A 24,885-nucleotide genomic window follows, 5' to 3' on the forward strand; every position below is an offset into this window, starting at 1 on the left:
CCTCAACTCTGGCCATAATGGCCTCCTCCCTGTTATCCTTCTGGCAGCAAGCTAAGAAATTTCTATTCTGGCAGGCTTTTATAGAAGAAGGTTTTTAAGATCAAGGCAAAGGGTGCTGTGTTGTGTTTTATGTATTGTAATAGATTTTAAATGGTTTTACTGTAATTTCATTTTAATAGTTTCACATTTAATTCCATTTTAGCCTTGTAGGTTTTAAATTATATGTTGTATTGTTTTTAGCGTGTTATCCCCTTTGAGTCTCCTATAAGAGTGAAAAGTAGGCTATTAATAACAACAGAGAATTTTAAAATGTGGTTTAATGCACAGATATATCCTAGTTACCATGTGTCTTAACAATTGCATCTGTCAATGCAAATTCGTAATGGGTTAAATCCATTGTTACACTACTTTTGAAACAAATGGGTTATTTCAACAATAAGTAACTTAAGACCCATTGATTTTAACAGATTTTACTCTTGGTAAGGCAATAGTGTGTTTAAAGCCACTGATTCCACTAAAAGCTGTACCGTGCTTATAAATTAATGTGATGGAAATAGACATATGTTTTGATAAACCACTCATAAATAAGTTCGGGTGAAATGTAAAAATGACAAAATTAATTAAATAATTGTAGCATGCTGTATTATATTCAGTAGCCCATGAACCTGAATAGACAATAATGAGCAGTTTGTCAGAAGGAATGTGCAAGTGATACTCCATGCTTCCAAGAGTGTAGAGTTACTGAATGGCTAATCTGCAGCTGCAGGTTTGGCTGCATCCAATCTCCATGGGATACAAAGCTTGGTGTTTTCTCTTGTAATGATCAGAGGTTAATCCTTTTGAAAGCATCAAGAGAGAACTATAGTTGAAGGATCTCAGGTAACGTGGAGCCTGTTAACTCTTCTCTTTCATGGTCTGTATGTTAGCACAAACACTGCTTTTATTCCTCTAAATAATGACACAGTGGGTGGCTCATTTGCCTTTCCCGTTGCAGGATCATTTGGACCTGAGAAATGAGATACTTATGTAAATATACACACTCAGAAAACTGAATTCAAGCACAACAAAATGTACAAAGTGACGTTCTTGCAGTTAATTTTGGTTTAAGTGCTTTTGAAATATGGGAAAGGTCCCTATTCCTTTTTAATTGCACCCAGCTGATAGTTGCTTAGATTCTTTCATGGCCCAGTTATTCAGAATAGGGCTTCTTGAGATGAATGGTGCCTTCACAATAAATATCACAAAGAGCCAAATTGAAGACACAGCTGCAATTTTTGAACCTCTAAAGTAGACGCACATCCAGGCTGACTTGAGACATCTTGCTGTTTGAGGTGAAACAACCAATGCCCTCTCACTTGCTGTTCCCCTACGGTAAGTCAAAACACACAGTACCCAAAACCAGCCAGGTTATTTTGGCACATAAGGGAGATAGAACCATCCTTGGCAAAACAAGCCCCATTCCTGGAAAGAAAGAAAAAACCCATTATAACTAACTAACAATTTGGAAGCTATTCTTCACACCCCAGATCCCCCCTGAGGCATCCACCTCATTCTTCCTCATGTTAGGACCAGCCTAGACAAGATTCCCTGCTGGCCAGTTATACAAAGCTTCTTTCTTTAAAAGCATGCTTTTATTCCTGTTATTTGTTCTAAGAGACAAAGTGTATCAATTCTGTGTTCTTTGTTCGTTCTGTTGTAGCACTAAGGATTTTCACTGAGTTTACGGCTGTCATAGCAGTACATTGTAGAACCCTTCAAACTGTGGTCTGTCTATAATACATGACTGGCTGTTAGTAGCCCTATTCCAGAAGTGTCTATACAGAGACATTCACCCACTTTTTAAAGTTCTTTGAAAGAAAAGAGGTAGAAGATCCCCACAAGCAATGTGGTTGGAGCGTTAGAGTCAAATTGAATTACTGCCCCAGATTGGATGTTAGATTTGCAATAAATTTCCTGCTGTCCCATCTTGGTGTTTTCCTTATGTTGTCATATTGGAAACACATTGTTTGGGCTTTTCCCACTTACTTTTTATGTCTGGATCAGTCTAAACCAGGCATGGGCAAACTTTTTTGCCTTGGGGTTGCATTGTGGGCCCGGCCAGGAGAGCAGGCAGCTGGACATGCACTGGGTGGGAGGAACATGGAACATGTGGCAACGGCCCTGATCCTCCTTCCCAAATTTCATCCCCCAATCTTCAGGCTGTCCTCTTGGCATTATGCCAGGAAGAGAGTGAGACATATGGTGGCTGAGAGCGTTCCAGAGGGCTCTCAGCTGCTGCATGCCTTCCTCCCATATCCTTTCTGCATAAAGATGTGGTGGGCCTCCAAATCCTTGTGCCGAGAGGACAGGGAAAACGAGGAGGGTCTGAGGTAAGCGCCCAGGGGACCACAGCCGGCCCCTGGGCCTTAGTTTGCCCATACCTGGTCTAAATTGCTTTGGACCATTCTGTTCCATTCTCAAAGTGAATTAGACCTGTTTGATTTGATCTGATACTGGTAGGAATTGGCCCAAATTGGCCGTATTCATTTTGGGATTCAGCCAGAATGGTTGACCAGATCTGCCCAGTCCTTCTAGAAACCAGTCAGTATCAAGACTTATTATTATGTGGTCTTTTTTTGTATGAACACCAAGTATCAGTTGTTAAGGTTATATGGCGTTGGAGCTATGGTTCTGTTAGACAGACAGACATCCTACTTATTATAGCAGCCTACCATTAAATATGTAAGCAGTGAGGGTTTTTTGTTTAATTTTATGCAGGAATTGAATTTCTAAAAGGATTTCGGGTGATACTTGAAGAATTAAAATCAGAAGGAAGACAGTGTCAACAGTTGACTTTGAAAGATCCAAAGCAGCTCAATTCAAGTTATAAATGGACTGTAAGTAAGATATTTAGGGAAATATTTTGTGGGTTTAAGATTACCTTGCATATTCCTTTATATAATTTTTGGAATCTTTTATTAAATCTTTTGGGCCCCAAATCTTAGGATAGTTTTTTTTATGAGGCCTGCTATAGCTGTTAGAACTTTATACTACAAGTCCTCTTCAAAAATTTGATCTTGATCATTTGTATATGTGTGTGTGTGGATTGCTCATTAAAAGATCTCTTGTCAATTGTAATATTAGAAACAGGAAAAATACTTTTTAGGTTTATACGTATTCTCTAACTATCACTGTTCGGCAGAGTCAGACCTAATTAACTGTTGTCCCACTTTTCACCTACTTTTAAAATGTCTCAGTTTCTTTCTCCTCCTTTTAGGCATTATAGGCATTTATTATTTGCTCTTTTACATCTTGAACTAATGTGAACTTTCGATGAGTCCCTTTTGGTTACTGAAGAAACAAAGGCGAAATGTACGGTTTTGACAAGTAGCTGAGGGAAGCACTTATCTGTGTCAAGAACTGCACACAATAACATTTGTGTCCTCGGCACTTGGTATCTGAGTGCTCTGGATGAAAATGCCCATCTGTTAGAAGGACAGCATGTCAGCAGATGTTGAGCATTCATGTGGAGGGCCATGACTACAGGACTCCCAGGAAATATTAATGTAATTCTGAGGCTATGAGACTGCTTCAGATGCATTTTTAGATGTGATGGCTGGGGGTGGGGGGGAATCCTCCAGATCAGATTTGTTTCTTGCTTATTATTTCTTGTGAGACTGAGTATACTCTCCTTTCTTTATGAACTATTGCAACATAGAATAGCTAATTGAGTACCAGGAAGAAAATTAATGATAGCTTTTGGTGTGTGCTCCTATTTTGTAGATCAAGGGACAAACATGTCAAAAGTTTAACCAGTTTTTTATTTTAAAAAAATCATGGGAACCCATTTGGGAACCCATTTGGGAAGTCCAAAATCCCAAACTCCTATGTCTGCCCTTTTTTATCAATCTATTCTGCAGCAGCCTCCTCAAACCAGCTACTAATAACAAAAGATGTGTATAGATGACCCCATTGTAACTTATAATCTTACTGCCCTACAAATAGGAACTATTCTATTTGATTCAATTTGTCGTTGTTCCACTCCTTTGGGCTTCACGCAAATGTACCATTTGCCAAAATATACGATCCTGCGCTTTTCTTTTTCATTTCTGGCTGAATAGCTTAACCATTGGTTCGTCCCATCAAGTACGAGATTGGCTCTTGGTTAGTTGCCATGTCCATTGGTTGTCTTTTGTTCATGCTATATGCCCTGCCCATCTTCTTTTTTGCCTTCTAGATCTCACTGACCAACTCACATACCCCGGTTCTTTGATGCAGTTCTTTCTTGTTGGCTTTATCTCTTATTGTCACACCAAACATCCTTCCTTCCATGGTTCTCTGAGTCACCGCCAGTTTTTCCTCCTCTAACTTTGTTGTTGCCGATGTTTCAGATATGTATAACATTGCTGGTAGAACTGTAGTGTTGAAGATACCTGTTTCTGACCTTCATTGACAGTTTAACATCTGTTAGCACTGTCCAGTTTCAATTAAAAGCCATCCAAGCCACCTTGCACCTTCTTGCCCATTCTCCATTTGCAATTTATAAATTGTAAATATTTGTAAATATTACAAATGGGAACTATGAACACAAATTACGAGAATACATTGCATTGTTCTGTAAACTCTTGTATGTTATTCACTTAACAGCTGTGGGTCCATGGACCGTAATAAAGTTATGCATGCATGCATTGTAAAGATCATGCAGGAAATTTTGGAATAAAGTTACTGACAGTCTTAAATTTCTCCCTTAAATTTCAGGGCGTGGAATCTCAGCCTTTTCTAAATCTGAAATTTGAAACTGACTACTTTGTAAAGATTGTTCCGTTTCCATCAATTAAGAATGAAAGTAACTATCACCCTTTCTTCTTCAGAACTCGGCGTAAGTACAACAGCAGTTCTTTCTAATTTTAGAGATACCTAGGTGTAATCTAAAGTATAAATGAAAGCAGGAAGCAAATTTTAAAAAACACATCAGAACATAATTTTAAATAAAATGGATTCTGAGACCTTGGATGATGCTAATAATAAGCAATACTAATAAAATTACTCTTGATTGCAACGTTCAGAATTATCCAGCCAGTGGTCATGATGCTGAGGGATTTTGTCCCCACTCCTCAAAAAAAGAGAAACCTTTCCAAGTAGTTGGAAAAGACTAAAAGGGATCGCAGTCAGTTCCTGCATCCACAGAAACAATGGAGTGCAAGAGTATGTTATGAGTGCCCCATATCCTCAAGGGTTAATTCAGCTATAACATTTCTGAGATTCAGGACCCAGTGCATGCAATCTATGGGTTGTTTGCCACTTCCTCTTTGATTATTGTAAATTATTTGCAAGAATAGAGACCTATTAGTCTGAAACTTCTCTCTTGGATTGGTGAGCTTGTGCTCCTCTGCTTTCACATTCTCTCTCTAAGGATATCCTAGATTGAGTTCCTTTAGAAAAGTTGAATTGAGACTTTGCCTCCTTGCTGCTGTTTGTCCTGAGTCCAGTGCTTGCCTCCCCTGAATCTTTCCTCAGTAGCTTCTCTTTAGGGAGTGAAATAACCTGCAGGTGTTAAGTATTAAAGGCATTTCTTCCTCACTCGGTGAGACAATATGGACTGCTACTATAATGATATTCCTCTTCTTTGTGTGGTGAACAAGGAAGTCATGAGAAAATGTTTACAGCTGCATTAGATTTATTATTTTTCAATGCTTGTTCTGTTTCATTGCAAGAACTGTGTTCTGGTAATAGCTAACAGTACCATGACAATCTCAAGAACTTGCCCAGGGGCATCTAAGATGGTTTTACTTTCCAAGACCCTCTCTGGTCAGTGTTCAAATTTCTTGGCTGATGTGGGATCCACCCTGTGAAACCTAGTACTAAAATATCACTCTCTCTTGGTTGATGGATTAATATTTTAAAAAATGAATTGTCATTGGAAAGTCTAACTTCCTTTTTGTATACATTTTTCTTGCTAGCCTGTGAATTGCTACTACAGCCAGAAAATATAGCCTGTAAACCTTGTAAGTAGAACTTCTTGTTTCATGCTATTTGTATTTGGATGATAATCTGTGTTTGGATTTCTAAAATAGTATACTTAATCCATGTCTAAACATCTTTTCTTTGATAGTTTGGAAGCCTAGAAACCTGAATGTTACACAGCAAGGGTTTAATATGCACATATCATTTGACCATGCACCGCATAATTTTGGATTCAGATACTATTATCTGCACTACAAGCTGAAAAGTGAAGGAAACTTCAAGCAGAAGACTTGTAGACAGGTTTGTTGAGCATGATTTACAATGCTACATATATATGAAATGGTTGGAATAGGTCTGATATCTTTTAAGATATGCTGGCAGAAGATTTGGGCAGCAGAGCTGTTCTGCCAGTATGGCTGAGATAGGGCTGAATTATGAGGGGAAATAACCAGGAGCACATTTGTTCTGGAATCTGAGCCACTTTGATCTATGCTGGTCTCTTAAATCTGAGGACACAACTTTACATCAGATCACCATATGTGTACATATACATATGCCACACATGTGTGTGGCATACACACACACATACACACCCCACACACACAAAGGTATAATATGCATGCCTCTGCTCTTCAGAGGAAAGAATTGACAATGCCATCTCTGAGTTTTCCTTGCCTAAGAAAACCCAGTGAAATCCACGGGGTTGCCATAAGTCAGCTGGTGATACACACACCACATTATTTTCAGCTCTGATTTACAGGTCAAGTATCCCTAAACTCCAAACTTGTCTTCATATGTGGCTGATACAGTGAAACCTTTGCTTTCAGATGATTCAGTGTTTCCTACACCCATAATTTAAAATTAAAGTTACTTTTTAGAGTGTGGAACATGCTTATAATTTCTGTGGAGAATATACTGTGACATTTAAAATGCATTGGGAAGTACCCATTCTTCTCAGAAAGCTCAAATGGCTACAATCTATTCACAATCCCTTTCAAATCCCAGTGGTCTTCAGTAAGGAAGCTTTCAGGAAGCAAATGAAATCACTGGGAAAAGAAAGTGCTTTAGTGTGACTGGATTGTGCTCAGTGTGAAAATGTGGAGCTCCTTTTTCATCAGTGTGCCATAACAGTAGAATCCTATTTGCACTGATCTCTTGAAGACAGTGTAATATCTAGTGCTATTGGTAATAGGATTTGTAACAATATAGAGCACCCTATTGACTGTAGCTTGGCTAGTTATAAGCACATTTTTATATGTAGATTTTTAAAAATAGGGGTTGCAATTTCATTTTTTGCAAGTATTACTGGAATCTTTTCCCCCTTTCTTTTTGATGACTTGAGACAATAAGCAGTATGTCTGGGCTAAGAGTGCTTTGAAGTTATGTAGCTTTCTATGGAATATTAATGTAATGTTTTCCTCACAGTCCATAAGACATTGTGCAGATCTCATTTCCTTGGATGAAATGCTGATTGCTTTCCATCATATGCATTCGTTTTTGGAATTTGCTCCCTTGGGCTGTTTGATATGTTTGGCTGTAGGCCAGAAGAGCTGGTCTATGAGTGGAGCAAGGTTTTCTAGTGGGAGGGAAAGAGCCTTCTGCACCTACATTCACACTGGTATTTGGATTACAATTCTTAACTGTTTTTATGATTACTGTGCTACGTTTATAAGGCCAAAGGCTCTGAAGTCTTTGGGCTTAATAACCTTGTTCTGGACTTGCATTTATCTCTACCAGATGAATGTCAGATGTTTAGGAAGCAATATGAATTTCCAGACTGGTAGGCTTTTAATGTTGAACTTTCTGCTACTATTCAAGAGCATATAAATAACTTACTTAAATTATTGTTTTCTTTTGCTTTGTTAGGAGAAAAATGCAGATATCACAAGCTGTGTTCTTCAGAATGTCTCACCAGGAGATTATATAATTGAGGTAATTATTTTGTAGTTTCTGGATTTGGAATGGAAAGAAATAGAATTTTCTACTTAAATAGAATGAGACAGACTTTTTCATAAACGATGACATTGGGAGCACACTTGGAGCATTCTTTATCTTTGCATGGCAGCCATGGAGCTAATATTCAGTGTAGTACCATCTTAGTGAAATCAAGTACTCCTGATATCCAAAAAGGATTTTTAACTGCTGCACCTTAGCTTACATAGTTTTTTTTTGTATTATAATTAATATTATTTGAGGGTTGATATATTATTAGTATTTAAGATTGGCAATAACATCCAAATATGATTCTGAGTTTAAGACATTTTCTTCTTGGGATGATTGATTTCATATAGAACTATTCAAAACATCAGTTTAAACTGTAAGTGTTACTTATTTTACTGCCTTTCTCCTAGGACTTCAGGCAGATTACAAATAATAAAAATATATGGATAAATATAAATCAAACATAAAATGAACAAAATGTATTTTTAAAATGTGACTAAATTACCTAGAGAATTAAAACCATCTTAAAATAAATCAATTACAAAGCAAAATCCATGGCTGACATCAGAAGTGAATTATACTTTTTGAACATTGGTGAAAATTTATTTAGTTAACAATTGTAGGTCAGTGGCTCAACCCTGGTGATGGAGCTTGAACCAGACAGACACCCAAATGCCAGAGTTGAGTTCATAATATTCCGTGTCCTTAAAACGTCAGCGATTAGATCTCATCTTGAATACTCTTACTGCCATTTTTATGCACAGAAATAGAAATTGCCTGGCTTTTTCATGTTTGACTTTAGAGAACTCAATTTTGTGAATGTGACAGAATGATTGATTCCTATGAGAGCTGAGAGAAGCATAGTATTTTAAAAATATTTTTTAAAATAAAAATATATTTTTAGAAATCTGATTTTTGGTAGTATCACCTTTGACAACTGCCTTAACTAAGACAAGGGAATATGTATTATGACATTTGCCCTGAGATGATATTTATCCCTACTAAAATTAAACTATATAACTTAGGTAGGTTAGAAAGTGGAATTGAGTGGGAATGGTTTTATATATCCTTGAGACATGGTCTATTCATTTTGGGAAGAGGTTTTCATTGAAGCATCTCAAATAACCACACACAAAAAACTAATCAAAATATTTCCAGCCCTGGATCTTTTGGCAATCCGTGAGGGGAGTAATGAGGCATTGTTGCAGAAAGCCCTTCTCTCTGTCTTCTGGCCGGCAGCCCACATGGAAATTAAGGCTGCCTGGAAGAGGGATCAAAAGATTTCTACAGTGCAATGGAAAAACAGGTTATGAGAGTTAGCTTTAATGGAGAAACTGCACAGTAGATGCATGAGCAAAGCGACGGCTGTAACACAGATGCTTTTCGTGACACTTGGTTTCACTTTTTATTATTATTAAATTCTCATTGGATAGATTTACCTGTCTGTTACTTGAACTTCAACTCATGGTGAGCCTGTAGGAAGGTATTCTGAGCTGGTGCTGTGACATCTATCTTGCGATTGCTACTATGCACAGATTATGGAATGAAGTTCTGAAGCTGCAGTTCTTGTTAGTACTATTTACAGTTGTCCCTCTATATCCACGGAATCCACCATCGATGGCCTGAAATTTTGTATTAACAAAAATTGAAAAGGCAAATGTTGTTTTTGTCCGTTGATATAAGAGACGTCATTTTATGGCATTGTACATAATGGGACTTGAGTATCCATGAATTTTGGGATCCACATGCGTGTATGTGTGTGTCCTGGAACCAAATCTCAACAGATACCAGGAGTCCACTCTATTATGGCTATTTTTCTGTGTACTGTTTTATATGTTACAAAGATAATTCAATCAAAAATTAAAATCTGGTCTATATATTTGTTTTAAAAAAAACAAATTATCCATGCTGTCTTTTCACATCTGGACCAAGTCGGGACAGGTTCACACATATATTCAACACGGATTGCTCTTTACATAGCAGTTAACCTGCAACTCATTCTGTAAACCCATCCTCTTAAAAAGTATTATGTTTGAGGAAACACTAAAATTGTTCCTGTGATTAGCCATTCATTTATGAAGTCATCACTGGATGCTGTATTTATCAGACGATGAAGCGTTAGTAAATTTATTCATAGATTCTTTGAGCTTTTAAAATCATTACTTTATTTCTTCCTTGGATGGCTTAAATCCTATAGGGTACAATCTTGGATGGAACTATTTCCATAAAGTGGGGGTATCAATCTTTCCTACCCACTGCATATACACATTTTGGAACACAAAAGCTTGGGAAAACCAGATCTGGATTTTGAGCATTAGCGAAATATGCAGGAGGAGGAGAATGTGGGGAAAAATTGTCTTCACGTCTAGGTCCCCCAAACACAATACTTTCCTCTTGTCATGTCATTCATATATATATATATATATATATATATAGAGAGAGAGAGAGAGAGAGAGAGAGAGCGCAATTTTTGAAATAAGCGCCTTCCTACTTTTCTTTTAATACAATACAATGTTTTAAATCATTGCTTTCCTGTTTTTTTATAAGCTGGTTGATGACACCAACACAACAAGGAAAACAATGCATTATGCACTCAAACCAGGTATGTTTTTTGGCTTACTTAGAAAAAGAGATTAATTTTTAGTTTGCGGTGTTGTGTAGTTTCCGGGCTGTATGGCCATATTCTAGCAGCATTTTCTCTGGATGTTTTACTGCATCTGTGGCTGGCATCTTCAGAAACTGCCAACCACAGGTACAGGTGAAATGTCAGGAGAAAATGCTACTAGAACACAGCCATATAGCCTGGAAACCACACAACACCCCAGTGATTTTGTCTATAAAAACCTTTGACAATATAATTTTTAGTTTCCTCCTGAGATTGCTTCTTCGGCCAATTTATTGTAGAAAACCCATAGATGACCTGTAACCCTTTTCTGTTAACTGTTTTAAAGAACCTGTTAAGGGGAAGAACAAGTTAGATGCCTAGACATGATCTGATTGCTCTGTTTCTTTTTTATTCTTGCTGCTGCCTTGCATGAAAGAGAATCAGCATTGTTAACCAGTGCCAGGCTGTTTTGTGATTGTGTGTGTGGGAGGAGCGGGAGGGAATTGTATGATCACAGCAGTGTGTATTCAGGCTTCTAGTTTGGATGGAGGTTGCAATCAACAGTATTTATAACTGTTGCGACAGTTGATGTAGTGTATGCAAGTTATAGCAGGGTGGGTTTTTTGTTTTTAATATAGGAATTATATGGGACTGGGGGAATGTCTATCTATGTTTGTTGTAGAAGCATCACAAAAACCATTAGTTGAGATTAAGCATGGACATACCTGGACCCTCCAGGTGTTTTGGACTCCCACAATTCCTAACAGCCTACTAGGAATTGTGGGAGTTGGAGTCCAAACACCTGGAGGGCCCAAGTTTGCCCACGCCTGGTTTAGATGGATTCAACAATGACAATGAAAGGTGAGATTGTTCAAATGCCTCACTTTGAGCTAATTTGATGTCTCTTTGTGTGCCCCCCCCCCCCCCCCCGGTCTTTTTCAAAGTGCACTCCCCATGGGCAGGACCAATAAGAGCAATTGCCATTACTGTTCCTTTGGTTGTCATCTCAGCATTTGCAACACTTTTCACTGTGATGTGTCGTAAAAAGCAACAAGGTAGGTTTTTCTTTTTTCCAGAGGATGAATTTTGACATGCAGTGGAAACTGAGCTGTTTAGAAGCTGGGTGTTCTGTTCTCTGAAGTACTTTCCTTCAACCGTTTCTGATGTTAGAATCTCTATACCAGCATAGGGTAATTTACCACATTAGACTTGCCCAGGAGCAAGCTATCAGAACAAATGCAATTAAGGCCAAAATCGAAAAATCAGCTGATGACCCAAAATGCAGACTGTGCAAGGAAGCTGATGAAACCATTGATCATATCCTCAGCTGCTGTAAGAAAATCGCACAGACTGACTACAAACAGAGGCACAACTATGTGGCCCAAATGATTCATTGGAACTTATGCCTCAAGTATCACCTCCCAGCAGTAAAGAACTGGTGGGATCACAAACCTGCAAAGGTAATGGAAAATGAACATGCAAAGATACTGTGGGACTTTCGAATCCAGACTGACAAAGTTCTGGAACATAACACACCAGACATCACAGTTGTGGGGAAAAAAACCTTTGGATTATTGATGTCGCCATACCAGGTGACAGTCGAATTGATGAAAAACAACAGGAAAAGCTCAGCCGCTATCAGGACCTCAAGATCAAACTGCAAAGACTCTGGCAGAAACCAGTACAGGCGGTCCCGGTGGTGATCGGCACACTGGGTGCTATGCCAAAAGATCTCAGACATTGACAAAATTACGATCTGCCAACTGCAAAAGGCCACCCTACTGGGATCTGCCCACTTCCCAAAGTCAAGTACCTAAGGTTAGCACATGACAATCCCACAAGGGCTTTCTCGCTGCCTATAATACATACAGCATGCCTATTTCTCATGAGGTTGAATTGCATCAGGATAAGGCTTTCATCTCCTGTGACTATAAGCAGCAACTTTAGCTATGACAAATTCCCTGAAACTCTTTGAGTTATTTTTGGAAGGAAACCAGGAGGTTTTGGGGGGGGGGGGAAAGTATAGAATCTTTTATACACTGCAGACAATTATTATTATTATTATTATTGCAGTACTGGTTTATCTATGTAGCTAGTAAAATACTTCATTTTCGATTTTTTTGTTTCAATTTAGAAAATATCTATTCCCATTTAGATGAGGAAAGTTCAGAATCATCAAACTACTCTTCAGCTCTCCATGTGGAAAGGCAGCGTCCCCGGCCAAAAGTGTTCATCTGCTATTCCAATAAAGATTGCCAGAAGCACATTAATGTCATCCAGTGCTTTGCCTACTTCCTTCAGGACTTCTGCGGCTGTGAGGTAATCTCTTTGTGCAGGTTGTCCCAAGTGTGACTCTAGGCAAAGAAATGTCAAACCCAAACTTGTCACATTTGACTTTTAAAATAATTATTGAAAATCATTTAGTCCGTTTTAAAAAAGATATTGCTGTAGACTGCAAAGAGGATTCATTAATCTGGGTTTTGTGTGTATGTTGCGAATGCATGCATTCTTTTACCGGATTTTGTATTATAGGATTTGTAATTCCTTTAGTCAAATACAATCAATGATTGACTTATAGGCATTGAAGAAAATTGATGGAACAAATCAATGGTGTAATATTTTAAAAAGAAATTTTATTCATTTCTATAAGTACCTGGAATCCTCAAACTTGTTTTGCACCATTTTTTTTAATTAGGTGAAAATCTGTGTTTTGAATAGCTAGTCTTGGCAAAGTAAAAGAAAGAGAAAAGTATTAGCCTGTAGGATTTATTTAGTCTTCTTTGTTTGGGACTAATCCTGTCTCTGTGAGGTTTTAAATTAATTGGCATTTGTTTGGACTTAACTGTTGGGTTTGTGGGGGAGAGTGGGGTTATTTGTAGTTTAGCATGAAGAGAGTCACACAGCAGGTCTGACCTCTAGTGGTGAAATCTGGGTAAAAGTAGTTGCCTATTATTTTCTAGTTTAGTTCTTTTCTAGAGGATGTTTGACTGCAAATTGATGTTTGTATATTGTATTTTATGACTGTTTTAACTGTTTTAACGTTTTAGTTCATTGTATATCAGTGTAACGGCATCAATTGCCAATTGTAAGCTGCCCTGAGTCCCCCCGGGTGAGAAGGGCGGGGTATAAATGATTGAAACAAATAAATAAATAAATAATAAAGTGCTTTATACCATCATATCCAGACCTTGAAAAGTTACTTTTTAGATTACAGCTACCAGAATTTTCCAGCGGCCATGACTGTTAACATGGGAATTGTATTCCAAAAACTAATTTTTCCTCTGATCAGATTAATTTGTAGAAGTGTAAGATGGTCCAGCGTTATCCATTTTGTCAGTTGTTTGCGACAAACAAGACTCTGATAGCTGTTTGTAATGCTCCCAGCAACTCCTTGATTTCCAACACACTAACAACTCAAATCTAACAGAGCTCCCTGTTCTTCTCCCACTTTCCCTCTTATCTCCCTTCATTCCCTCCTCCCCTCCTTCCAATTACTCCACATCTGTCTTGGCACTTGCATTGATTCAACTTTCTTGGATCTTCATAGTGTTTTAAAGGAACAGCTTCTTTCTCACTCCAGGGTGGGACCCTCCACTGTCTCCCCCTTACAAGAAGGCTTTTGTGGAATATTTACTTCATTTTGGGTATTATTCAGCAATCCTTGGCAAAGAAGTGGAGCTCCATGCTTGCAGCTCAACCATTGTGGTTCAGTGGTTAAAGGAGCCTTCATAAAGGCACCATTCTGAAGTTTGAGCTTGACATATGTCCCCCAACAGACCTTGGAAAAAATTTCTGACTTTGAAAAAAGTTCCATAATGAAATTGCACTTTATATCCCTTAAAAGACACAAGAAATCTTGTCCACTGCCCAGAAACAACACAACACCCCAATCTTGTTCCCTGTTTTTTCATTGAGTGGCATGGGCCTTACTCTAGTATAATGTCAAGTTTTTAACTTTGTGTTTTTAAATTAATTATAACTGTACCCTAAATTCACTTTTGACATGGTAAATACATGGGCCTTACTATATTTCCCCGAGAACTGCCTACGCCCTTTGTGCCGTAATTTGCTGATGCTTTTCAGAATTGGGACAGTTCAGGTGCAATTCCCCACTTAATGACAAAATTCTATGACCTTGGGCCAGTCACTTTTCTCAGCCTGGGCTATCTCACAGGAGTCAAGAAGAAAACAGAAAGTATATGCACTGAAACTAAATACACATTTTGTCATTATATAATATTGCACTGCACTATGGACAGGTGCCATATTAAACACTTTATCTGATCCATTTGTTGGATGCCAGGTGCACATTTTTCAATATGTACTAATAGATTGGCAAAACCACCTCTTATTCCTTGTCTAAAAACGTCCTATTAAAATTTGTTAATCCTTCCTTCTGCCTCCTCCTTGTGTGTGTGTGTGTGTGGGGGGGGGGGGTCCTACTGCTCCCTTGTGCTTCTCACCTGAGCAAAGCGAGCGGGGCCTCGGCCAGGCAGGTTCAGGTGGCAACGGCCTGGAGGTAGCAAGGAGGGAGACTCGGGGGCCCCTCTCTTTCTTTGGCGGAGGATGGAAGGAAAGAAGGAGGGGGCTCTGGAGGCCCCTGAGGCCAGCCGAGGGCTCCTTGCATCCCCCTCCCTCCCCTTTTTCCCTCTTCACAGGAGGGCCCTACCTTCCCAGCCTCAGCTGCCTGGGCCTCTGTCTCTCTTCCAGGGATTGGAAGGAGGGGCCGCCTGGCTGTGGTCTCAGGCAACAAATATAATATCTAAAATTACTGTGGTGTAATAATACAGAACAATATAATCTAAAATCAGGACATTAAATAAAGAGCAACACTCTGAAAATGGGAATTCCAGAAAGGAAACAACCACGGCCAGCTAACACCTCCCAACAAAGGATTCCCCCAGGCAGGAAGCAACCAGACTTGCAAACAGCAAGGCTATTCAGTGCTGTTCAACCTGACCAAGCAAGATTTCCCCTAGATAGTAAACCCTCAGGGTTTCAAGCCATGAGGCTACTCCTTCACATTCAGCCTGCCCAAGAAAGGATGCCCCTATGTAGAAAGCAGTCAGTCTTTGAAACAGCAAGGCTATTCAGTACTGTTCAACCTGACCAAGCAAGATTTCCCCTAGATAGTAAACCCTCAGGGTTTCAAGCCATGAGGCTACTCCTTCACATTCAACCTGCCCAAGAAAGGATGCCCCTATGTAGAAAGCAGTCAGTCTTTGAAACAGCAAGGCTATTCAGTGCTGTTCAACCTGACCAAGCAAGATTTCCGATAGCAAACCCTCAGGGTTTCAAGCCATGAGGCTACTCCTTCACATTCAACCTGCCCAAGAAAGGATGCTCCTATGTAGAAAGCAGTCAGTCTTTGAAACAGCGAGGCTATTCAGTGCAATTCAAATTGGCTAAAAAAAACCATTTCCCTAGAACGCAAGTACCCAGCCTTCCAAGCAGCAAACCTATTCCATCTTATTCCAACTCACCAAACAAGGATTCGCTTAAGGAGAAAACACCCAGACTTCTTTCTTCCAGAAGTTTAATTGATATTGTTTTGAAAAAACAACAGCATCATCAAAGCACTGAGCTGTGTTAGGCATATCTATGGTAAACCAGCTGTTCCAAGAACATAAATACATCCCTTAATGCAGTGGTTCCCAACCTTTTGGCCTCCAGGTGTTTTGAACTTCCAACTCCCAGAAATTCCAGCCAGGTTACCAGCTGTTAGTAACTGTGGGAGCTGAAGCCCAAAACACCTGGAGGCCCAAAGGTTGGGAACCAAAGCGTTAATGGGAGTATGTAAGATGTGTGGGGTGTGGAAAATTCCTGTCTGTTTTACAATAGTTTTAACCTCTTTTCTCTTTTTGAAGGTTTCCTTAGATTTATGGGAAGACCTGAGGATTTGTAAAGAAGGGCAAAAAGAATGGCTTCATCGAAAAATCAATGAGTCCCAGTATGTTGTCATTGTGTGTTCCAAGGGAATGAAATACTTTGTGGAGAAAAAGAGCTGGAAACACAAGGGATCCAAGGAAAAGGATGCTGGAAAAGGAGAACTTTTCATGGTTGCTGTCGCTATGATAGCAGAGAAACTGCGCCATGTAAAACACAGCCCACATGATCTCTGCAAGTTCATTGCAGTCTACTTTGATTATTCCTGTGAGAATGACATTCCTGCTATTCTGGATTTAACTACAAAGTACAAGCTCATGGATAACCTGCCTCAACTTTACTCTCATTTACAGTCCAGAGATCTTAGTCTTCATGATTCAGAGTTGTATCCTGTACACATCAGCAAAAGGAATTATTTCAGAAGCAAATCTGGACGCTCCCTTTATGTCGCCATTTGCAACATGCACCAGTACATTGACCAGGAGCCAGACTGGTTTGAGAAGCAATTTGTTAACTTTTTCCCAGCTCCTCTACAGTACCAGGAACCTGTGATGGAAAAATTTGACTCTGGACTAGTGTTAAATGATTTAGTCAGTAAACAAGTGACTGATGGGGATTTCTGCCTAAAAGCTGATGCAGCTATTATCCTGACTTTAAATTCAGACTCAGATTGTGTGGCTCAGCATTTGAATCTTGGAGAGGACAGAGAATCTCAGGACGTTCAGAATGGCAGCTCCATTCTTCCACCATTGCTGCATGTTGTGAAAGCTGCCAATCTGCCTGATATGCCCCGAGATTCTGGAATTTACGATTCATCTGTTCCTTCTTCTGAATTATCATTACCTTTAATGGAAGGGCTTTTAGCAGACCAAACCGAAACCTCTTCCATTACAGAGAGTGTCTCCTCTTCATCAGGACTGGGTAAGACTAAGCAAACAAAAGAGATGTAAATGAAAACTGCAGTCTTAACAATTTTATTTAAAAATATAACTTTAATTACCTCTCTTAAACAAAACGTTAGTTGCTTGAATTAACCAGAATGGTTACCATCTACCACCTCTTATTGTTGGATTGCATGATCTTTACTAGTAATGGTTTAATCATGTAAGATCCCCAACATCAATACTATCCTGATCCGGTCACATAGATTTTGTCAGTGTAGCCTTGTCAAAGCAGTATATATTTCAGTTAGGAGAAGTAACAGTTGTGCAACTCTTTTACTATAGCGTGGGTCAGACTCTGTTTCAGTCAGAGGATCATCTGTTCACTGAAATGACTGTAAGGAAGCACTAAAAGGGTGTAGGACACCAGTAATAAAGAGGGAAAGAGGAATCTCACTGCATCATTTGAGTGAACCCCCACCCACTGCTGCACAGCTAATGGCCTGTTCCTATAGAATGGCACTAGATGATCTGTTTCACACTTTGTCAATGTGATGTCCACTTTTTGGGCTGCAATTCCCTGCCGCCACCACCACTACTACTATTACAGTCTTTATTGGTATCACTTTCATTAAGTTGGCTGGAGTGTGTGTGATCCAAAGTATCCAGCCAGCATCAGGTTGAATAAAATTACCCTGTCCCCCGATTGCTGGAAATATGCCTTGTTGGTCTTCTCCGTGTTTCTGAGTTTTCACATAGATTTGACAAGAACTCCCAAAGCCTTAGAACAGGAGAGTTGGGATTTTAATAAACAAATGTCCAGGCTCTGACTGGCATGTATTGGACATCAGGTGTATAAAGTAAACTCACAATTTCATTCCTGAACAAGTTGTTTCTCCCTGATTCATACTCTCTCCCCTGTTGCTCTAAAGAGTCCTCTAATATGTTTCAAAAGCTTTTCAAGGGTTAAGGTGGCTACAGGGCAGAAGAGGTGGCAGGACTGTTTTCTTCCATAAAGTTTATTTTGCATGGATTTCTTAGCCACATAAAATTCACACAAGGTAAACTGTTCTTGACACCCCTTCTCATACTCTTGAGATCTTAAATCATTGGTTCCCATTCTTTTTTTAACTTACAGAGCCCTTTTTAGAATCAATTTCTATGGCGGAGCCCTTAGGCCAGCGTTTCTCAACCTGGGGGTCAGGACCCCTGGGGGAGGGTTGTGAAGGGGGGTGTCAGAGGGGTTGCCAAAGACAATCAGAAAGCATATTTCTGCTGGTCTTAGGAACCCCTTTGGTTGTAGATGAACTATAAATCCCAGCAACTACAACTCTCAAATGTTAAGGTATATTTTCCCCAAACCCCACCAATGTTCACATTTGGGCATATTGAGTGTTCATGCCATGTTTGGTCCAGATCCATCATTGTTTTGAGTCCACAGTGGTCTCTGGATGTAGTGAACTACAACTCCAAAACTCAAGGTCAGTGCCCACCAAACCGTTTCAGTATTTTCTGTTGGTCATGGAAGTTCTGTGCCAAGCTTGGTTCAATTTCATTATTGGTGGAGTTCTTTGATTGTAGGCTAACTATAAATCCCAGCAACTACAACTCCCAATTGAAAAAAATCAATCTCCCCCCCCCCAACCCCACCAGTATTCAAATTTGGTAGTATTGGGTATTTGTGCCAAATTTGGTACAGTGAATGAAAATACATCTTGCATATCAGATATTTACATTAAGATTCATAGCAATAGCAAAATTGCAGTTATGAAGTAGCAACAAAAATAATGTTATGGTTGGGGGTCACCACAATATGAAGAACTGTGTAAGGGGATCGTGGCATTAGGACGATTGAGAACCATTGCTTTAGGCAATCCTATGTCATACATGTTAATGGTGTTTAGGAATAGTGTTACAGGGCGGGGGAAGGAGGGGATAAATGTAAAGTAAACAATTGTGCAATGCCCATGCAATGAAATTGTATTTTAAAAACTTTGAAATTTACCATAATATCTCAATTAATTCTCAACTACCACCAATACACATAATTTTACATTTTGTTTCTTATTCTTTAACTTCATTCAATTTTTATTTATTTTATTTTCCTGAATCGTCTGCGGAGCCCCTGGGAAGTGCATGCAGAGCCCTTGGCTTAGGCTTTCTGCTTATTAAGAATTTTTTATGGAGATAAAAGATAATAGTGTATTTTACTCTGTGTTGAAGAGGTATTGAACAAATGAAATAACAGTGCACTTCTAATTTTTGTTTTCTCCCTAGGAGAAGAAGAACCTCCTTTGCTTGCTGTCACAAAATCCCTAGTGCCTGGAATATGTAAAGCAGAGCTTCATTGCCATATCCGCACTGATGAACTGCAGGCAATTGCACCTTTATAACATACTGCAAGATCATTACGCATTGCCACTTTATCAACAGCCTCTGTCTATGCGTTAATTTCTACATCAGTCACAGCCACGTGGCTTACCTACACTGCTTCTCAGGGGAGTTTATGGCCAGTATATTTCTATCCAAAGTTGTTGGGTTTTTTTACAAAGAATTTTTCTGTTTTTATACTATACTATAATACTATACTATAATACACTTTCTTTTTGCATTTTGTTCATTAATAATTGACATTCATTTACCATAACAAATAATTAATTGTGCAGATTTCATTGGGAATATAACACAGACAAATAGTTAAGAATATAAATTTAAATTCCATTAAAATGTTAGAATTTAGATAAATATTACAGGTTGAGCATCCTTTATCCAGAATTTCAAAATTGAAAATACTCCAAAACTCAAAATTATATACGATGGCTGAGATAGTGCAACCTTTGCTTTCTTATTGTTTATGCCCAAAATTATTAAAATATTGTGCATATCTTCAGATTGTGTATAAATTGTATTGAAACATTAATACATGACGTGTTTAGACTTGGGTCCCATCTCCCAAGATATCTCACGATTTACATATATATGTAAATAAAGATGCTCCAAAACCCAAAACACCTCTGGTCACAAGCATTTTGGATAATTGATATTCAATCAGTATTTTTTCCCCTGTGTTATATGATGATAGATGTACGAAATGGCTCAATAGACATGTTACTCCTGACTGAGCTGTCAGTTTTAACAAATAATTCCCAGTGAGGAAGCCATTTTTTTAGTTAAAGCATAATCAGAGCTTCCAGAATTCTCATTCCAATTATGTTGGAGAGGTGAGCATACAAGGATAAAGTCATTCATGTAACACTAAGCTAAATGTTAGCATTATAGCCACATAGCTAATGAATAGCCGAAGCTTTTGGTTCTCTGATATTCAGTGCGATATATAACATTGCTTCTGGCTCTAAATGCTAATTGGACTTGATAGTATAATAATGAGTGTACAATAGATTTGGGGGTGGGAATACAGGATTCACAGTGTTGAAATGCCAAAGACTAGGCCTATGGAAGAATAGGCTCTGTAGCAGTGAAGGCTCTATTAAAAAGAAATCTTCCTCTGTGTTTAAGTTCTGCCCAGTGCATCTCGGCAGTAAGCTAGATACATCAGATTTTATGTCTTATATTAACTTGTGGACCTTTTTGTGTTAATCACTATTTTGACATTTTAGTTTGAGAACTCCATTGTGTTTACTAGATCTCTTCAAATTTTCATTTTAAAATCAAATGTTCGTTGCCTAAGTAAAATTGCATATTTAAAATGTTATTGTTTTAACCCATAGAAGAAAAATACTATTTGCAGTTGAGCAGGAAAAGGTATGAGTGCAAAAAGTGTAAATAATTATTATAAAGCTGAAGAATTGTTGATATGATCAAGGACAATAGAATGTCTCTAACATCACATGCAAACACAACATTTCATAAAAGCTTAGTAAAGTTATGCTCAGCACAAGCTCCACGTTACATTGGTGTTATGGATTTGCTGCATATATTGTTTGCTTGTATGCCGTATACCAGACTTGGGCAAACTTGGGCCCTCTGGGTGTTTTGGACTTCAACTCCCACAATTCCTAACAGCCGGTAGGCTGTTAGGAATTGTGGGAGTTGAAGTCCAAAACACCTGGAGGGCCCAGGTTTGCCCTGGTCTGCTTTATACTATTTTCCAGTTTATCACATTAGACATAAAACTGGGTGTATATGTTGATTGAATATGCAAAGCAAGTTGAGCCTTTATTCAAAAGTGTTGGGAGCAAACACTTGCAGATAGTGATAGTTGCTTTTCTCCAAACCAGTCTTCAGTTCAAAACTTCTGTTGCAATTAAGTCCCATTAAACATAGAGATAAGAGCATAGGATTGCTTTAGCATGGTCTGAATGGCAACAGGTACGCAAGGTTTGATATGCAACATTGTCAATTATTCCAAAAAGGAATTTAGACTTTATTGAATTGATTAAACTGAGAGGGAATTTTGCTGAAGAATCTTTCTGGTAAACGAACACTTGACTCATTCAGTTAATCTTTGCACTGCTATTGCCTGCCCTATCTATATGTGTGTTGACCACTTGAAAATGAATCCTGTGTATCCTGATTACTTGAAAATCTAGCCCTTGATACTTTCCCAATGTAAACACACAATTCAGTTTTCTGTGAATAAGATGTTAGAGAATTTTAAAACCTCAACTATTGTGTATTACAAAAATGTATAATTAAAAATGGATGGAAGGTCCAGTTGGCAATGACAGTCGCTAAAATATGAGACTCACCAAAGTAAGAACATTTCCCAACGCCCTCTGCTTGGCCCATAGCATTCTTCCTCTCTCACCTTACCATGGCTGAAAGGAAACAGTTCAGCATATCCCATCCATATTTAGACGCAAAAGTAAGATATCAGTAGCTTTTGCAATCTCCCATTGTATTTGCTTCTATTATGGTCAATGTCTACTGCATCATTGCCTTCATGAAATTTAATGTAGCTAAAACTCCTAGACAAGTCTAATGCTGTATTCTGCTAAAGTTCCTGTATCACCTGACATACAAGAATATGGTCTCATGGGTTGTATTCGTTTCATCAAATAGCATAAATCTTTCAGGTAAAACAACACACTTGCTGTAACATTGTGTTGTTCTTGCTGTGACAGATTAACACACTACACTGCTAGGTGCTGCAGATAACAGGTTACATGAAGGAGTGGCTGGTGGATCGGTCACCATAGAATACAGTGAATCAACAGTGGAATTTGGCACTATTCCTCTCAGTGCTATTCCAAATTAAACAGGGGCTGTGCTACTTTTAAAGAAGGATAAAGTATTACAATTGGGAGTGAATTTGTCACCTGCTTCTGGCAAATTTATTGGCCTACCTGTAGTTATAGCTAACATTCTGGAGCAAAGGATGGCTGACACTGGTACTTCTGAAAGCATTAGAGCTGGCTGTTGTCCAGATGGTTTTTCTTGCTTGCACTAAAATGCAGTCAGAGAGTCAAATTAAAAATCTTTATTTTTACAAAGCCAGAGATTAATTTTGGGTGATGCACTTGAGGAATAAACAGTCAATTAAAGACAACATTCTGTATTACCTGGGTTAGAAAAACATACTTTAGGTGTTAAGAAATCAACTTAATCTGGTTATAGATGCTAATGTAAGTAGCTAAATGCACAATACTTGATAATATTGCACATAAAAACATTGTAGTTCTGGTCCGTAATAGAAAAAGCCCCAGATCTACAGCTACACAGTACATGTATTAAGATCAACCAAAATATCCAAACACATCATACAAGCTTTCAAATTTCCCAGAATGTTATGATTGGTTTGAATGAAGGTATTGTTTATTGTGGATTTTGGAGGATTTTTTTCCCTTATGGAATAGTACAGCTATTTTTGCCTTCTATTTTTTTCTGAGCTGTTATTCCTCTAGCAGAGGCCATTAAAGACTACATTTAGCTATTAGTTCAGAGTGGAAATGAGCCTTTTAACTAGGTGATAGCATAGCAGCTTCTTCAATGGTGCCAGATTATAAGTGGCTTTTTGTCCTCTGCCAAGAGGAGAGAACAAAAGGAAAATAGCCAGCTTGTTTACATTGTCTTTTGATTGAATCCAGCATGTGTCATACATTTAATTGAACTCAGAAGAATCCATGGGATATATGAGTCAACCAAGCATTTATAAGGAACACTGATTCTTTTTAGTGGCATGCTGAGATTCAGTTTTTAAAAGAAGCTATTTTGCAACCTCACCCCTCTGTAAAATCACCTAACGTGTGTAAGAATTACAGGGAAGCTGGAACATGTACTTTATTTGTGCACTGGAAAATAAATGATTACCTTTGTGCCTATTTGAGTTACAGTTGAAATGTAGGCAGCTGCCCAATAATAATTGTAAGTTATCCTTAAAAAAAAGCTTGTGGCTGTCAAATTGTCTGGATATTAATTGTGCCATTTGTCTCCCTTCTGTGGATTTTGGCACTGGCCACAACTCTGTGCAGAGTTCTGCATATTTTACCTTGTTTTGTGGCTACTGGACCTGTTACTGCAGATATAAGGGGTTTATGGTCAAAGCAAGAGCCAATACTGTACAATACTATAGTAAAAAGTTGTTTGTATACATGGTTTGGGTGCCTTATTCAGTATTTCCATGTGCACTGGCTTCCCCATAGGAAGATATGTCTGTCTTTGGTGGGGTAGCCTTCCTCATTGGTGGTGTTAATGTTTCATCACTGAAAATGAATGGTACTCTCTTTTTGTAGCACAGAAGAAGACATGAGGGCCCCAATGTTATTTTTCAACAGTGGTGGTGAAAAGATTCTGCAAAACATTTGTCTTGTTTTTATGAGGAGTTTCCCACCTCTCACTTTAATTTCTCTTTTTCAGTTTTACTATTGGGACTGATAAATTGAGGCACAACTTTGAGAAAGAATAAAATCACGTAGTCCAAGTAACATTGGATATAAAAGGTGCTTTTGACTTGCACATGTTAAATGTGCTCTTTAACTCTCTAGCTGAAATAAATGGGAGCTTAGAGCTTAAATGGCTTAACCTTTGTCAGAATTGTGCTGCCATGTATGATTTGCTTGGGATCGCAGGTTACAGCTTCTCCCTTTCATGGAAGGAACTGAGTTCCAGCAGAAACTTTGGGGATTTTTCAGAGACTCTTACGGGGGCAGGAAGGAATCAGCAAATCCTTCTTTCTCCTTTTAAAGTCAGCAATAAAGTTTCCTGAATGCCAAAAATGTTAATATACATTTTAGAGGTTAGATTGTTTTGATTTTAGCATTGTTATAAAACCTGAACTGTTTTTTTAAAAAATGGTACCATAATCCCTTGTGTATTTTTAGATTACACAAATGAGGAGGTAAAACATTTTCAATGTTTATAATTCTTGTTTTAAAAACTAAAGATGTATCTACATGGGTCAACACTTAAGTAAATGTAGCAGTTTTCATGTTTGTATACATGGATATAAGCTCTCTACAAGAGCCAATATTTTGATGGATTTAGTTTTTATGTTTCAATAATTTTAGAAATTAACACCAGAATAAAAAAGTTATGAAACTTCAGCCTAAGTGTCTTGTCCTTTTTATTAAAAAGCATGTAAATGTGTTTTTGTTTGATTCTTAGCTGCAGAAAAAGAAAATTTTGAGTTTGTACAAACTTGTATCTCTTTGATATATTATTCTTCCAATA

General features: G+C 38.3%; 1 protein-coding gene and 1 long non-coding RNA gene across 4 annotated transcripts in view; one reads left to right on the top strand and one right to left on the bottom strand.

Annotated features, from left to right (window-relative positions):
- Nucleotides 1-24,758, top strand: part of il17rd (interleukin 17 receptor D) — a 77,493-nt gene extending 52,735 nt beyond the window's left edge. The window contains exons 4-13 of one of the 2 annotated variants that reach the window (XM_008105256.3): nt 2,758-2,876; nt 4,738-4,858; nt 5,940-5,984; nt 6,092-6,243; nt 7,810-7,875; nt 10,432-10,486; nt 11,434-11,544; nt 12,624-12,808; nt 16,357-17,296; nt 19,534-24,758. In XM_008105256.3, the coding sequence (XP_008103463.2) occupies nt 2,758-2,876; nt 4,738-4,858; nt 5,940-5,984; nt 6,092-6,243; nt 7,810-7,875; nt 10,432-10,486; nt 11,434-11,544; nt 12,624-12,808; nt 16,357-17,296; nt 19,534-19,649 (1,910 nt within the window). In that variant the 3' untranslated portion in view covers nt 19,650-24,758. The remainder of the gene's footprint in view (nt 1-2,757; nt 2,877-4,737; nt 4,859-5,939; nt 5,985-6,091; nt 6,244-7,809; nt 7,876-10,431; nt 10,487-11,433; nt 11,545-12,623; nt 12,809-16,356; nt 17,297-19,533) is intronic. The other variant, XM_062969879.1, reaches the window with a different exon arrangement.
- Nucleotides 301-16,251, bottom strand: LOC103277953 (uncharacterized). Of its 2 annotated transcripts, none has more exons than XR_505782.3 (3): nt 15,973-16,251; nt 9,324-9,506; nt 301-1,461 (listed from the first exon to the last, which is right to left on the bottom strand). It is a non-coding gene; the product is annotated as an uncharacterized LOC103277953 (long non-coding RNA). The 2 variants fall into 2 exon arrangements; XR_010002604.1 differs by having other exon boundaries at nt 301-1,006; nt 15,973-16,248.
- Nucleotides 24,759-24,885: the final 127 nt, after the last annotated feature.

The sequence above is a fragment of the Anolis carolinensis genome, chromosome 2 (assembly GCF_035594765.1).
Source record: "Anolis carolinensis isolate JA03-04 chromosome 2, rAnoCar3.1.pri, whole genome shotgun sequence".
In the NCBI taxonomy this organism is placed as follows: domain Eukaryota; kingdom Metazoa; phylum Chordata; class Lepidosauria; order Squamata; family Dactyloidae; genus Anolis; species Anolis carolinensis.